Source organism: Stomoxys calcitrans, chromosome 2, assembly GCF_963082655.1.
Source record: "Stomoxys calcitrans chromosome 2, idStoCalc2.1, whole genome shotgun sequence".
In the NCBI taxonomy this organism is placed as follows: Eukaryota; Metazoa; Arthropoda; class Insecta; order Diptera; family Muscidae; genus Stomoxys; species Stomoxys calcitrans.
Genome location: NC_081553.1, coordinates 52,033,950 through 52,049,499, shown reverse-complemented (window position 1 = coordinate 52,049,499; position 15,550 = coordinate 52,033,950). Strand labels below are relative to the sequence as shown.

At 39.4% G+C, this 15,550-nt stretch overlaps 1 protein-coding gene across 1 annotated transcript; it reads right to left on the bottom strand.

The window, feature by feature from the left end:
- Nucleotides 1–252: 252 nt before the first annotated feature.
- On the bottom strand, nt 253–12,084 carry LOC106082123 (neuropeptide F). The gene is made up of 3 exons (XM_013244462.2): nt 11,969–12,084; nt 725–907; nt 253–654 (listed from the first exon to the last, which is right to left on the bottom strand). The coding sequence occupies exons 2-3, from the start codon at nt 898–900 to the stop codon at nt 546–548; spliced, it is 285 nt and encodes a 94-aa protein (XP_013099916.1). The 5' UTR covers nt 901–907; nt 11,969–12,084; the 3' UTR covers nt 253–545.
- Nucleotides 12,085–15,550: the final 3,466 nt, after the last annotated feature.

Here is a 15,550-nt window from a genome sequence, read left to right as displayed (position 1 = left end):
AAATCCGAAGTAGAATATTAGCCACTATGGCCTAAAGGTCAGCATATCCGTCGAGGTTGATAAAAAATAAATAACAACATTACTTTGTTTTAATTTTTTTAAATATTTTTTTTTTTGTATTTTTTTTTTTATTTTCAAGTATAGTGGTCTATACCATAACCAGGATTTATAATTTTTAATTTTTTTTTTAATATTTTTTTTTTTCGTTTTTAACATTTATCAATGTTCAAGTGCTGATTTTTTGTTTTATTTTTTTTTTAATGTACTACACTTAGTAATGTTAAACTGTAACTTTAAGGAAAATCAAAATGCCTTTAATAAATAGTTAATTAAAATAAATATTTTATGGTTTCATTTTCACTCATCATCATCAATTATCAATCATAATGGATATCAATAATACTCGTATTTACAATAAATATTTCGAAATGAATGTTGTCTTCAACGGCGCAAAGAGGATATGCAAGGTGCCTTTAGTTTTGTTTTATTCTGGTGTAACTTGGTTTGGCTTGTGTATGTGTGTTGTCATGTGTGTGTGTGTGTGCTTAAAAAGGCTCTTCCACATTGGCCATGTCCAAAGGATGTCCCATTTGTTCGCCATCATTGGTGAAATGATTTCGTAGCATTTGCAGCAAAGCCGTTCTCTTGCCGAACCTGCAGGCAGCAATCAAACAATGTAAGCCGAAAGGTTTTTTTACAAAAATTTTATTCTCTTTTTAGTTACCTTACTCTTGCCCTATCACCATAATAGGTATCCAAATCTTGCAGATACTTCATAGCATCTGCCATATTCGAAATGTCATTGTTCCTTGGTGGTCGAGAGTTATTGGCATAGACATTTGCGGTAAGCAGGGCTAGGACAGCTAGCAAAATGAGTACTTGACGACAGGTGGAGACCATGGTTGGGCTAAAAATGAAATAAGTAAAAAAATGAATAATTAAAACTTAGTTTGAGTGAAAATTAGGATGTAGGATTTATAATTTTTTTTCACCTAACCAACACGCAGGGTATGTCCCCTATATATGCAGTGCATTGCGTTGGCAGTTACAAAAGTTAAGGATTGGAGGGGTAAAGAGGGAGTAGTGCTTTTTGATATTCGTCTTGAATTTCTAAACGTCAATGTCGGTGAGAAAGACATTAGCCGGAACTCGATTCCAAATACGAATGGTTGGGGCGAAAAATGAATTTTCTCTGTAATGCATGGTTCGGTCGACTAGTCATTCAATTACAAACGAGTGTGAGTTCCTGGTAAGTCTTGTATTCCTGGTGAACATCCTAATGTCAGGAATAAGGAAACGAATATCCCTGGAACAAACGCCATGAAAGTAACGATAGAGCAGTGCAACGCTACCCACCTTCCGGCGATATTCAAGAGAACCAATAGACTTGGATACTCTACTGTCCCCAATCAACACCATCGCTCTGCATTGAACCCGGTCAAGTAGCTCCAAGGTTGATTTTATATGGAAGTTACATTTCATCCTCGGCCTAATATAGGTAGTATAGATCTAGAGAAGATCAGAAGAGGTCAAATACTTCCTGCACCGCTTAAGCAAGCCCAAACAGTAGACTGCTTCTTTCGACACTTCGAATACGTGTTTTGACCAACAGACATCACATTGTATCTTCATGCCCAGTCGATATATATCGACGATTGTATTGGGTCAGTGAATCGCTTGTGAGACAAGAAAGAGCATTGCGTCTTCTGTGCATTGAAGTCAACTTTGTTCATTCTAACCCACTCGAAAATGGGCAACAAATCCGGGGAGAGCGTCTCATCCATAATGCACCTCCTGTCCACAATAACTTGAGGACTAGGCATTGGGTCGAAAGAATATGAAGGACACAGATTACTGTCATCGGCAAATGAGTAGATTGGGTTTGAAGTCTGATCCAAAAGATCGTCAATACCGAAATATATTCCGATTTGGACCAAATACTAATCGGTATAAGTCATTGTTCAATTGTGTATAACAAAATATTGATATTTTTAGTAGCTATATCTAAAAGTAAACCAATCTGAATCATATATACGACATGGATGTCGAAAAGCCCAACATAAGTCACTGTGTCAAATTTCAGTGAAATGGGATTATAAATGCGCCTTTTATGGGGCCAAGACATAAAATCGAGATATCGGTATATATGGCAGCTAAATATATCCAAATCTGGACTGATTTGGGCTAAATTGCAGAAAAATGTCAAAGAGCCTAACACAACTCACTGTCCCAAATTTCGGCGACATCGGACAAAAAATGCGCCTTTTATGGGCTAAAAACCTTAAATCGAGTGATCGGTCTATATGGCAGCTATATGCAAATCTGGACCGATCTGGGCCAAATTTAAGAATGATGTCGAAGGGCTAAACATAACTCACTGTCTCAAATTTCGGTGACATTGGACAATAAATGCGCCTTTTATGGACCCAAAACCTTAAATCGAAAGATCGGTCTATATGGCAGCTATATCCAAATCTGGACCGATCTGTGCCATATTGCAGAAGTATGTCGAGAAGCCTAACACAACTCACTGTCCCAAATTTTACCAAAATTGGATAATAAATGCACCTTTTATGGCCCCAAAACCTTAAATCGAGAAATCGGTCCATATGACAGCTATATCCAAATCTGAACCGATCTGAGCCAAATTGAAGAAATATAGCGAAGGGCCTAACAAAACCCACTGTCACAAATTTCACCCAAATCGGATAATTAAATGCGCCTCTTAGGCCCAGACCCTAAATCGGCCGATCGGTCTATATGGGGGCTATATCAAGATATAGTCCGATACAGCCCATCTTCGAACTTAACCTGCTTATGGACAAAAAAAAGAATCTGTTCAAAATTTCAGCTCAATATCTCTATTTTTAAAGACTGTAGCGGGATTTCATCAGACAGACGGACCGACTTGGCTAGATCGTCTTAGATTTTTACGCTGATCAATAATATCTATACTTTATGGTTTCGGAAATGGATATTTCGATGTGTTGCAAACGGAATCACAAAAATAATATACCCCCATCTTTCGGTGGTGGGTAAAAAAGTAAAAGCATATTAAGTTCGGATATATTCATCATCCATAGTTATATCCAAATATCGGCAGGTCTAGATCATATTAGACTCAGACAGTAAGAACTCTTATACAAGTCACAGTTTCAACGAAATCGGGCAATAAATCCGCTTTTTATTGCATTAAGACTCAAAATTGGCAGCTATTTCCAAATATGGTCCAATTTGGGCCATATTCTGTTTAGATGACGGGAGGCTTAAAACAACTCTCTGTTTCAAATATCATCGAAATCGGATAATAAGTGCAGCTTTTATGGGCTTAAGACCCCCGAACAGGGCAATCCATGGGATCCTCATTTCGTATGTCGGGAATTCGGGATATATGCACGGTTAGGTTCCAATAGGAAAAAGATGGGGGGTTTGATTGCCAATAATTTGTTGCCAAATATTTTCATATGGCATATGGGTGAGTGTACAAGGTGGCGTATGACGTATGACATAGAAGGGCATGGTTATCAAAAAGTAAACATACGCACCCATGTCTAATTATTTTCACTAAGAAATTGTTGGTGCTGTATTAGAGGTGGTCTCGAAATCATGGAAGTTACGAACTATATGACACCTCTTTTCCAATGAACCATAACCTTGGACGCATTTCTGCCATATTATATGAAGAACCAATGGTTTATCGAAATGAAATAATTCTTCATTAACGACGAATGAGTAGAAAAATACCCAAGAATAGAGCTATGCTTGAAAAATTCTAGTTTGAGTAAAGAAAGATGTATGAAATTTTGATTGGCGTAAAGTGGAAGAATGAAACTAGTTAACAAATTTTCCCGTTAAAAGGGGAAATAGCCTGCCTATTGGGATCAAAAGAAAACAAGCAAGAGCGTGCTTAGTTCGGCCGGGCCGAATTTTATATACGCTTCACCATGGATCGCATTTGTCGAGTTTTTTGGGCAAACAATTGAATGCTGAACATTGTGGAAGTCATATAGTTATATTTCAGTCCATTCGGATAAGAAATGCCTCTTGTAGGGGCTCAAGAAGCAAAATCGGGAGATCGGTTTATATGGGAGCTGTATCAAGCTATAGATCGAGTCAGACCATATTGGACACGTATGTTGAAGGTAATGGGAGAAGCCGTTGTACAAAATTTCTGCCAAATCGGATGAGAATTGCGCCCTCTATCAGTTCAAGAAGTCAAGACCCAAGATTGGTTTATGTGGCAGCTATACCAGGTTTAAAACCGATTTAAACCATACTTAACACAGTTGTTGGAAGTCATAACAAAACACCTCATTAAAAATTTCAGCCAAATCGGATGAGAATTGCCCCCTCTATCGGATGAAGAAGTCTATACCCCAGATCGGTTTAAATGACAGCTGTATCAGGTTATTAACCGATTTGAACCAAAACTTAACACGGTTGTTGGAAATCATTACAAAATACCTCATGCAAAATTTCAACCAATTCGGATAAGAATTTCGCCCTCTAGTGACTCAAGAAGTCAAGATCCAATATCGGTTTATAGGGCATCAATATCAAAACATTGACCGATATGGCCCATTTACAACCGACCTACACTAATAAGAAGTATTTGTGCGAAAATTCAAGCGTCTAGCTTTACTCATTCGAAAGTTAGCGTGCTTTCGACAGACAGACGGACAGACATGGCTAGATCGACTTAAAATGACATGACGATCAAGAATATATGTACTTTATGGGGTCTCAGAGGAATATTTCGAGGAGTTACAACCAGAATGACAAAATTAGTATACCCCCATCCTGTGGTGGAGGGTATAAAAAGTAGTGTATGCGTTTCTCCACAGCATGGGACTGTCTAATGTATAATCCTGATCGTCGTAAAATTCTAAGACTTTAATTTATATCGTCGTTAAATTCTAAGATTTTAATTACGTCTGTGTGCCCCTCTGTACTTCATTTGTAATTACGCTATATCCTTTAAAAATAGAGATATGGAGCTGAAATTTGGAACAGACTCGTATTTTTTTCCTTGCGCTTTAAGTAGTTTAATGGGTAAAGTGGGAACATATTCGGATATAGCTACCATTTAGACTGATCTACCGATTTAGGGTCTTGAGCCAATAAAAGATGCATTTGTTATCCGGTTTGCATGAGTTTTAAACGATGTATTGAAGCAAGCGCTCGGTATCCTTGCCTAACATGGTGGCAATCGGACTTCATGAGGGTATTCCCCGAACGAAAATTTGAAACCAACGGCATTGATGGAAAAGTAATATGTTGGGTTGCCCAAAAAGTAATTGCGGATTTTCAAATAGTCGGCGTTGACAAATTTTTTCACAGCTTGTGACTCTGTAATTGCATTCTTTCTTCTGTCAGTTATCAGCTGTTACTTTTAGCTTGCTTTAGAAAAAAAAAAGTATTTTTGATTAAAGTTCATTCTAAGTTTTATTAAAAATGCATTTACTTTCTTTTAAAAAATCCGCAATTACTTTTTGGGCAACCCAATAGAAACATTACCGTATAGCATGGGTGAGGTAAATCATTATAAAAGCCGTAGAGTATTGTTTTGCCAATTAATTATTGTCTAACAGGTAGCATACTTTTAGGCACTGTGTAAAAGTGACAGAGCGTAAGTGTTGCTAACATTACAAAACTGCACGTTTATTATGTTAATAACCAAAAGCAAACCTAATCACATTTAGTAAAGGGTGATTTTTTTGAGGTTAGGATTTTCATGCATTAGTATTTGACAGATCACGTGGGATTTCAGACATGGTGTCAAAGAGAAAGATGCTCAGTATGCTTTGACATTTAATCATGAATAGACTTACTAACGAGCAACGCTTGCAAATCATTGAATTTTATTACCAAAATCAGTGTTCGGTTCGAAATGTGTTCATTCACCGTAACGTTGCGTCCAACAGCATCTTTGAAACAATACGGTCCAATGATTCCACCAGCGTACAAACCACACCAAACAGTGCATTTTTCGGGATGCATGGGCAGTTCTTGAACGGCTTCTGGTTGCTCTTCACTCCAAATGCGGCAATTTTGCTTATTTACGTAGCAATTCAACCAGAAATGAGCCTCATCGCTGAACAAAATTTGTCAAAATTTGAACACATTTCGAACCGAACACTGATTTTGGTAATAAAATTCAATGATTTGCAAGCGTAGCTCGTTAGTAAGTCTATTCATGATGAAATGTCAAAGCATACTGAGCATCTTTCTCTTTGACACCATGTCTGAAATCCCACGTGATCTGTCAAATACTAATGCATGAAAATCCTAACCTCAAAAAAATCACCCTTTAGTTGCTCTGGATGTTTGCTTGCTTAACCTTCGCCTTGAAAAAATTGCTGTATGCAAAAACTCTTGAAGGGTGTAACTTTGAATACCCAAAACCACGAATATTCAGCTAGATTTATACGTTTCATTTTGGTTTTTCTACAACCGGAAAATGATAATCCAAAGCATCTGGTCACCTGGGTGTGTATTGGCAAGATTAAGGTAAAAGGGTTAATGTGGATCAGAACTAGAGCTGGCAAAATATCGATGGCACCATCGATATTTAATTTTTTGACAGAATATGGATTGAAAATTTTCCGATGGATATTATCTCCAAAGTTAAATTTTTTGCAAGACTAAACACGAAAATAAGCAATCCAATACTGAATATAGCCTTTAAGATATATTGCGCCGATAGAGGGCGCAATTTTATACGATTAGGCTAATTTATTGTACAATGATTGTTTTTATATATTTAAATCTATCTTCGGATTTTTACTTCTCATTTCATTTGAAATGCAGGCGATGGAAAATTAACGATAGTATCGATATTTATTATTAAAAATATCGAATATTGCGATTATCGATAGTTTGCCAGCTCTAATCAGAACAGATGTTCATATGTTAAAGTTTTATCATTATCAGGTTGGAATTGTGATATGTTTCTTCTTTAACTAGTTGCGCAATTATTGCGACCAATTTTTATGTTGTTTAACTTAACATAAAATGAACGATCGTTTACGAAGTATTGTGCATAATTTTGGGTGGGAAAAAAAGTGTTTTCACTAGACGGACGGAAGGACATCCCTAGATCGTCTATGAAAGTCATGGCGGTTAAGTTCGTATCTTATATAAAAAATTCAATTTCTGTTTGTTTGTCGGTTTGTTTGGTTGTTCCGTATAGACTCAAAAACGGCTGTACCGTTTACCTTTGGTCTGGAACGAAAGATAGGCTATATAATTTTTTGATATCGGGAGGGGGCAGACCCCTCCCCCTTACCTCAAAAGAACTACCCATAAATAAAAGCGGCGTGATTGGGACAATATGGGATTCAAAAGAAAGGTATTCAAGAGTAGAGTATGAATCTCATAATAAAAGTTGGGTCCAAGTATCTAAGGGGCCGCCCCAGCCCCAAAACCCCTTAGAATAGGTTTATTTGACGATCATGACAATATGGGACTCAAATGAAAGGTAATCGGGAGCAGATTACATATGTGACCAGGAAGTAGGAATAGGCTTTATAATTTATTGATAACGGATGGGGGCGGACCCTCCACCGTTACCCCAAAAACACCACCCAAAATCTAGAGTGCACCGATAAGGACAATATGGGTATCAAATGAAAAGTATGCGGGAGTAGATAACAAATCTGGCATACAAATTCATGTCGAAGTATAGCGGGTCACCCCACCCCCACACAACCGCCCAAAATGGGCACATTAACCAATCACGGATATATGGGACTCGGTTTGTTTGTTCCGTATAGACTGAAAAACGGCAGAACCGATTTTTCTCGAATTTTTAGCATATTGTGTAGGTTGGTCTGGAAGGAAACATAGGCTATAGAATTTTTCAAAAACGCCAATAGACCCGTTATGACTATATGATACTTGGCTGAACTGATTTTCTTAAAATTTTCATAGATTGTATACGTTTGTCCGGAAGGAAACATAGGCTATATATTTTTAGATATCGGGTGGAGGCGGACTCTCCCCCTTACCCCAAAAACTCCAGCCATATTCGAAAGTGGTCCGATGGACACAATAAGAGTATCAAATGAAAGGTATTGGAGACCAGAAAACGAATATGGTATTAAAATGTGGGTCCAAGAACCCAGAGGGCCCCCCTCCCCAAACCCAAAACTCCTCTAAACAGATATATTCGAAGTTCATGTCAATATGGGACTCAAATAAAAAGTATTCGACATTAGATAACAAATATGGCATGAAACATTAGGTCCAAGTATTGGGAGGTCGCTCACCCCCAAATACCCCCAAATGGGCATATTAGCCGACCATGGCTATATGGGACACAAATGAAAGGTATTAGGATGTAGATTACGAATATGACACTAAAATTTGTGTTCAAGTCCAGGTGGCGCTTTTGCTCATAAAGTTACGTCAAATGGGTTATTTGACCCATTAAGACAATATGGAACTCAAATGAATGGAATTTGAGAGTAGAAAACGAATTTGATATCCAATTTTGGATCCAGTGTTTTGGGGTACGCCCTAAAGCACCCACTAAACTGAATTTCATTTTCGTTGGGAATAAAGAACGGATTTGATATCTAATTTCATTGGAAAGTACAGGTGGCCACCCCAACCCCAAAACACCCTCCAAACAGTTCATATTTGCAGGCCATGTTTTAAATGATCATGCATGGCATTGTACCTCGCAAATGTCGCCAACATTAAGAGGAGATAAACACCGTTATGTTCGATGTTCTCGCCAGGATTCGAACACGTTCAGCGTCATAGGCTGCAATGGCACGAATTCGATATCCACATACAGGATGAAGAGTCCCCACCCTAAAAACATATTAGAGAGCTAAAAAAGGCGCAGCGAAGCAGGCCCGGTTAGGCTCCTTATAAAGTCTTAGTCCAACATTTCAAGGAGCCACAAATTTGTTATGCTATTGGAGCTATACCAAGATATGATTCGAATCATAATGGAATTCCATGTTGGAGACCAAAGTAGAAGTCATTGTGTAAAATTTCACCCAATTCGGTTAAGAATTGCGCTCTTTAGGGGCGCTAGAAGTAAAATCGGGAGATCAGCTTATATGGAAGCTCAAAACACAACGGCTGCGTTGGCTAGGTCATGTTGTCAGAATGGATGAAGAAGCTCCACCAAAGAAGTCTTTTGAAGGCAAACACGGTGGTACACGCAAACCGGGAAGACCAAAAGCCCGATGGAAAGATCAAGTTGTGGGAGACACCTTGAAACTTGGTGTCAGAGATTTTAGAATGAGCGCAGAAGATCGAGGCGCTTGGAACGCTATTCTACGTTCGGCTAGTGGAACAAATATTCTGTCATAGCCAATTAAAGTAAAGTAAAGTATATGGGAGCTACTATATCAGGATATAGACCGATTCAGATCATAATTGGCCTAGTTATTGCGAGACAAAATGAAACACTTCAGCGAAAATTTCAGCGAAATCGGAAAATAATTGCGCCCTCTAGAGGCTCAAGAAGTCAAGATCCCAGATCGGTTTATATGGCAGCTATATCGGGTTATGAACCGTTTTGAACCATACTTGGCACAGTTGGTGAAATTCATAACACGATATCACCTCATGCAAAATTTCAGCCAAATCGGTTAAGAATTGCGCCTTGTAGTGGTTCAAGAAGTCTAAATCCTCATCCAATGGTGGATGAGGACTCGGCCATATAAAAGGAGTCCCCATATCATTGATCTAAAACTTGAATCGGACTGCACTCATTGATAGGTGAGAAGTTTGCTCCTGTTGTAAACCCTCATCCAATGGTGGATGAGGGTTTAGACTTCTTGTTAACCACCGTAGCGCAGGGGTTAGCATGTCCACCTATGACGCTGAACGCCTGGGTTCGAATCCTGGCGAGACGATCAGAAAAAATTTTCAGCGGTGGCTTTCCCCTTCTAATGCCGGCAACATAAGTGAGGTTATATGCCATGTAAAACTTCTCTACAAAGAGGTGTCGCACTGCGACACGCCGTTCGGACTCGCCTATATAAAAAGAGGCCCCATATCATTGAGCTAAAACTTGAATCGGACTGCACTCATTGATAGGTGAGAAGTTTGCCCCTGTTCCTTAGGGGGCAAAATTTGTATTTGCTATGGTGGAGGGTTATAAAAAAAGTTGTTATACCCTACACCACTACTGTGGTACAGGGTTTTGGGTTAGGTTAGGTAAGAGTGGCTGTTCGTTACGGACTCACATAGACAATTTTAGGTCCATTGTAATACCACAGTAGCGACAGACCAAGGCTTTTGGCGGGTATCGAACCCACGACCCCTGCACTGGTAATCCCAGTATGCTACCAACTCGGCTATCGGGGCGCCGGGTGGTACAGGGTATTATAACTTAGTGAATTTGTTTGTAACATCCAGAAGGAAGAGAGATAGACCCATTGATAAGAATACCGATCGTCTCAGAATCACTTTCTGATTCGATTAAGATATGTTCGTCTGTCCGTCTGTCCCTGTGAATTTGTGTACAAACTATAGGTCACAGTTTTCATCTGATCTTCTTCAAATTTGATATAGACATGTTTTTTGGCCTACAGACAAATCCTATTGAAATTGGAAAAAAATCGGTTCAAATTTAGATATAGCTCCGTCCGATTTGCAGTAATAATGCAATAAAATGGTCATTTGTTAACCGATTCTCCTGAAATTTGGTAGACGGGGTTTTCTCTTGAATTTCGACATTCCTGGTGATATTCATAGAAATCGGTTCAAATTTAGATATAGCTCTCATATATATATATAGCCCGATTTTCACTCCTAGAGCCATTGCAAGCGCATTTATTGATCAATCTTCCCAACATTTTGTTCAACGCTTTCCTCGACGACTTCCACAGTCAAAATCGGTTCAGATTTGGTTATAGCTCCCCCATATATATGTTCGTCCGATTTGCAGTAATAATGCAATAAAATGGTAATTTTTTAACCGATTCTCTAAAAATTTGATAGGAGGGATTTTCTCTTGAAATTCGACATTCCTGGTGATTTTCATAGAAATCGGTTCAGATTGAGATATAGCTCTCATATATATGTTCGTCCGATTTGCAGTAATAATGCAATAAAATGGTCATTTATTAACCGATTCTTCTGAAATTTGAAGTAGAAGGGATTTTCTCTTGAATATCGACATTCTTAGTGATTTTCATAGAAAACGGTTCAGATTTAGATATAGCTCTCATATATATATAGCGCCCCATTTTCACTTCCAGAGTCACTGCAAGCGTATTTATTGACCAACTTCCCAAAATTTTGTACAACGCTGTCCTCGATAACTTCCACAATATCTATAACGTTAAGTCGAAATCGGTTCAGATTTGGATATAGCTCCCACATATATATGTTCGTCCGATTTGCAGTAATAATGCAATATAATGGTCTTTTGTTAACCGATTCTCTTGAAATTTGATAGGAGCGATTTTCTCTCGACTTTCGACATTACTGGTGATATTTATAGAAATCGGTTCAGATTTAGATATAGCTCTCATATATATATACCGCCCGATTTTCACTCCTAGAGCCACTGCAAGTGCATTTATTGACCAATATTGCCGACATTATGTACAACGCTTTCCTCAACGACTATCACAATATATGAGTTTGCTCGAAATCGGTTCAGATTTGAATATAGCACCCACACATTTGTCACATGTCATTTGCCAACCGTAGTTATTTTATATTGAAAATATTTGATCCAAATTTGATAAGGGTTGCTTAGCAACCCATCTGAAAACATGCGCCGAGTTCCATCCAAATTGTTTCAGAATTGGATATAGCTCCCACATTGTACTTATAGGGTATGTGTAGGGTATTATACAGTCAGCACCGCCCGACTTTTGCCCTTCCTTACCGGTTTTACTTTCCAAAAATCACTTTTCACTAATTGTAAAAAAAAAACAAAAATCGATCTGCTTCACACAAACCCAACCCATTGTGATTGCTTCAAAATTACCTGTTTGTTGTGCTGCTTATTAAAAATCTCACACCTAATGCAGGGTTTACGATTATTTACTGATTTTATCTTATCTTCGTTACGCTGCTCCTCTTTGTATGATGCACTCACGTTGACTTGTTCAACAATTATGTGAAGGTAGGCCACAAAGGAACATCCTTTTATATGACAAACGAAACGCAATCAAAACAAATCGGCATGACAATGCGACGATAGATTAGCATGTTTATGCTCCTGATTATGATAAAAACAACAACAACAACAACAGGCAAATTGGAAAGTTTGGGTATATGTCAGATATGACACTCTCGCCTCCTACACACTTTCTATGGAGGCGGAGAGAGAGAGTAAGGGAGGTGTCGCAAATATTCATTACTTCTATAACTAATCAAATGAAACCGCATGTCCTACTGTTTCCTATGTTGGTTCGACGCTTTTCATTTGTTCGGCTTTGAAGCTATGACACTTGGACGCGTTTTGAGAGCGGGCGGTGGGGGGAAACATAAAACTTTATCTGGGATTTTTGAAAAAATGAATTATGAAGAAATAAATTATGCACGACAATGGTTGAGTGGGGGTAGAGTGGTAAGTGGAGGAAAAGGTGTATAGACAAATGCAAAAGGGAAACGGAAACGAGTTTTCGAAAGGAATTAATCAAATGAAATGATTCGAGGGTGGTTGGAAAGATTTTGGAAAAGGAGAAAAAAGTTTTTGTTTTTATTGGAAAATTGAAAATATTAAGGAAAACATGTAAATGGGTGTTAAGTTCGGTTAGGCTGAATCTTATCTTCTGAATCTTATGTAGCCTCCATCTGAATCTTATATAACCTCCATCATAGTTCGCACTTGTCAAGTTTTTTCGACGGTTTTTCTTTATAGGCAGACAGTAAAAAGGATAATGGGAAGGGGGTCATAACAAGAAATGCCCATGTTTTTTGTCAAGCCTTGGATAAGAATTACGCTCTCTGGAGGTTTAAGAGAGTGGAGACCATCGTGGGCAAGCAAGTTAGCATGTCCGCCTATGACGCCAAACGTCTGGGTTTAAATCCCGGCGTAAATAAGAGACAGAATTTGCAGCGGTGATTATCCCCTTACTAATGCTGGCTGTAAGGTAACTTTTTACTTTAATTGGCTATGACAGAATATTTCTTCCACTAGCCGGACGTAGAATAGCGTTCCAAGCGCCTCGATCTTCTTCATTCTAAAATCTCGGACACCAAGTTTTGAGGTGTCTCCCACAACTTGATCTCTCTTTTGGTCTTCCCGGTTTGCGTGTACCACCGTGTTTGCCTTCAAAAGACTTCTTTGCTGGAGTTTCTTCATCCATTCTGACAACATGACCTATCCAACGCAGCCGTTGTATTTTGATGCGTGTAACTATGCTATCGTCGTCATACAGCTCATACAGCTCGTGGTTCATACGTCGCCTATATTCTCCGTTGACACAATCTGGTCCATATATTTTACGAAGAATCTTTCTCTCAAATACTCCAAGCACTGCCTCATCTGCTTTCACAAGTACCCATGCTTCAGACCAAAAACAAAACGGGTAGTATAGTGAAATCTTCATCTGTCAAGAGATGGCCTTGTTTCTAAACTGCTCACTTAGTCCAAAGTAGCATCTGTTTGCCAGTATTATTCTTCGCTTAATTCCAAAACTGGTGTCATTCGTTTCGGTTACGGCGGTGCCGAGGTAGAAAAAGTTACTGACTGTCTCAAAGTTGTGGTTCCCAACTTTCTCCATTTTCTTTATCTGCTCGGCTTTTTGGGGGTTGAAATTTCGTCCATTTCGTCTTATCTCCATTTACAGCCAGACTCATTTTCACTGACTCTCTTTCGATTCTTTCAAAGGCTGCAGTTACAACTTCCGGTGACCGCCCTATGATATCGATGACGTCACGGCATAGGCGAGTAGCATGTTTCCTCTTGTTATTAGTGTGCCATATCTATTCACGTCTGCATCTCGTATAACCTTCTCCAGCAGGATATTAAAGAGATCACACGATAGGCTGTCTCCTTGTCTGAAACCTCGTTTGGTATTAAATGGTTCGGAGAGATTCTTTCCTATTCTTACTGAGGAACGCGTATCAGCAAGTGTCATCCTGCAGACTCTTATTAATTTTGCAGGGATACCAACCTCAGACATGGCTTGAAATACCTTCGAACGTAAAGGAGTATCGAAGGCGGCTTTGTAGTCAACAAAGAGATGGTAGGCGTTGATTTGTCCTTCTCGGGTCTTTTCCAGAATTTGGCGCAGTGTGAATATCTGGTCTAGGATGGATTTACCAGGTCCAAAGCCGTATTAAAAGGGCCCAATTATCTCATTGACATTAGGTTTTAATCATTCACACAGTACGCTCGAGAGTATCTTGTATGCGATGGGGAGGAGACTTATTTCTCTGTAGTTGGCACATTCCGCCTTGTCTCCTTTCTTGTGTACGGGACATAGTATGCTGAGCTTCCAATCATCGGCTATGCGTTCTTCTAGCCAGACTGCGCAGATAAGCTGATGCATAAGCCTTATCAGTGTGTCGCCTCCGGTCTTAAATAGTTCAGCGGGTAACCCGTCAGCTCCTGCTGCCTTGTTGTTCTTTAGTCGGGTTACTGCTACTTGGACCTCATTCCATCATCAGGGATTGGTTCAGCGATATCCTCTTCGCCGCCAACATCGGACACTAGCAGTTGGGAAAAATGTTCTTTCCATATCCTCAGCATGTTGTCTGTGTCAGTTACCAGATTTCCCTCTTTGTCTCTGCAGGAGGATGTGCCTGCACCAAAGCCATCGGTTTGATGTTTAATTCTTTGGTAGAATTTCCGGACTTCATTCTGACTACTGTACATCTCAATTTGCTCACACTCAAGTCTTTCCATTTCCTTTTTCATTCTGCGGAATAGACGTTTCTCCTCTCTCGTTTTCTCCCGATACCTCTCTTTCATCTGGCGCGTCGCTACTGATTGCAGGGTTGCTCTATATGCCGCATTCTTGGCTTCAGTAGCATCTCGACACTCTTGGTTGTACCATGGGTTTCTTGGAGGAGGCTTCCGGTACCCAAGTACGGATTTCACGGCATTTTCCTTGGAGTGGGCAACAGTTTGCCACTGCGCCATTATATCATCGGAACAAGGAGTGCTTTCATCAAGCAGTTGGGTCAGTTGAGTGGAGTATGCCACTGCCATTTGTTGTGTCTGCAGCTTTTCAATTTACAGCTTCCGTGCAGTGTCAGATCGTACTTTCCTCGCCATGTTCAAACGGGTGCGAACCTTTGCCGCAACGAGGTAATGATCCGAATCTATATTCGGTCCACGGATCGATCGTACATCTAACACGCTGGATGAATGCCTTCCATCTATCACAACGTGATCAATTTGTTTTCTTGTGTTTTGATCGGGTGACAGCCATGTGGCTTTGTGAATATTTTTATGTTGAAATCTGGTGCTACTAACTACCATGTTTTTTGCTGTGGCGAAATCTATCAGCCTCAGCCCATTACTGGACGTTATCTCGTCCTTTCCGACTGTTGGACCAATGATGTCTTCCTTCCCTATTTTCGCATTAAAATCTCCCAAAACAATTTTAATATC

Bases quoted from the DNA above. Each gene is read 5' to 3' on its own strand.
- LOC106082123 (XM_013244462.2), bottom strand. From the start codon at position 900: ATGGTCTCCACCTGTCGTCAAGTACTCATTTTGCTAGCTGTCCTAGCC. The intron at 655-724 runs GTAACTAAAAAG...TGCTGCCTGCAG, and splicing joins GGTGATAGGGCAAGAGTAAG to GTTCGGCAAGAGAACGGCTT.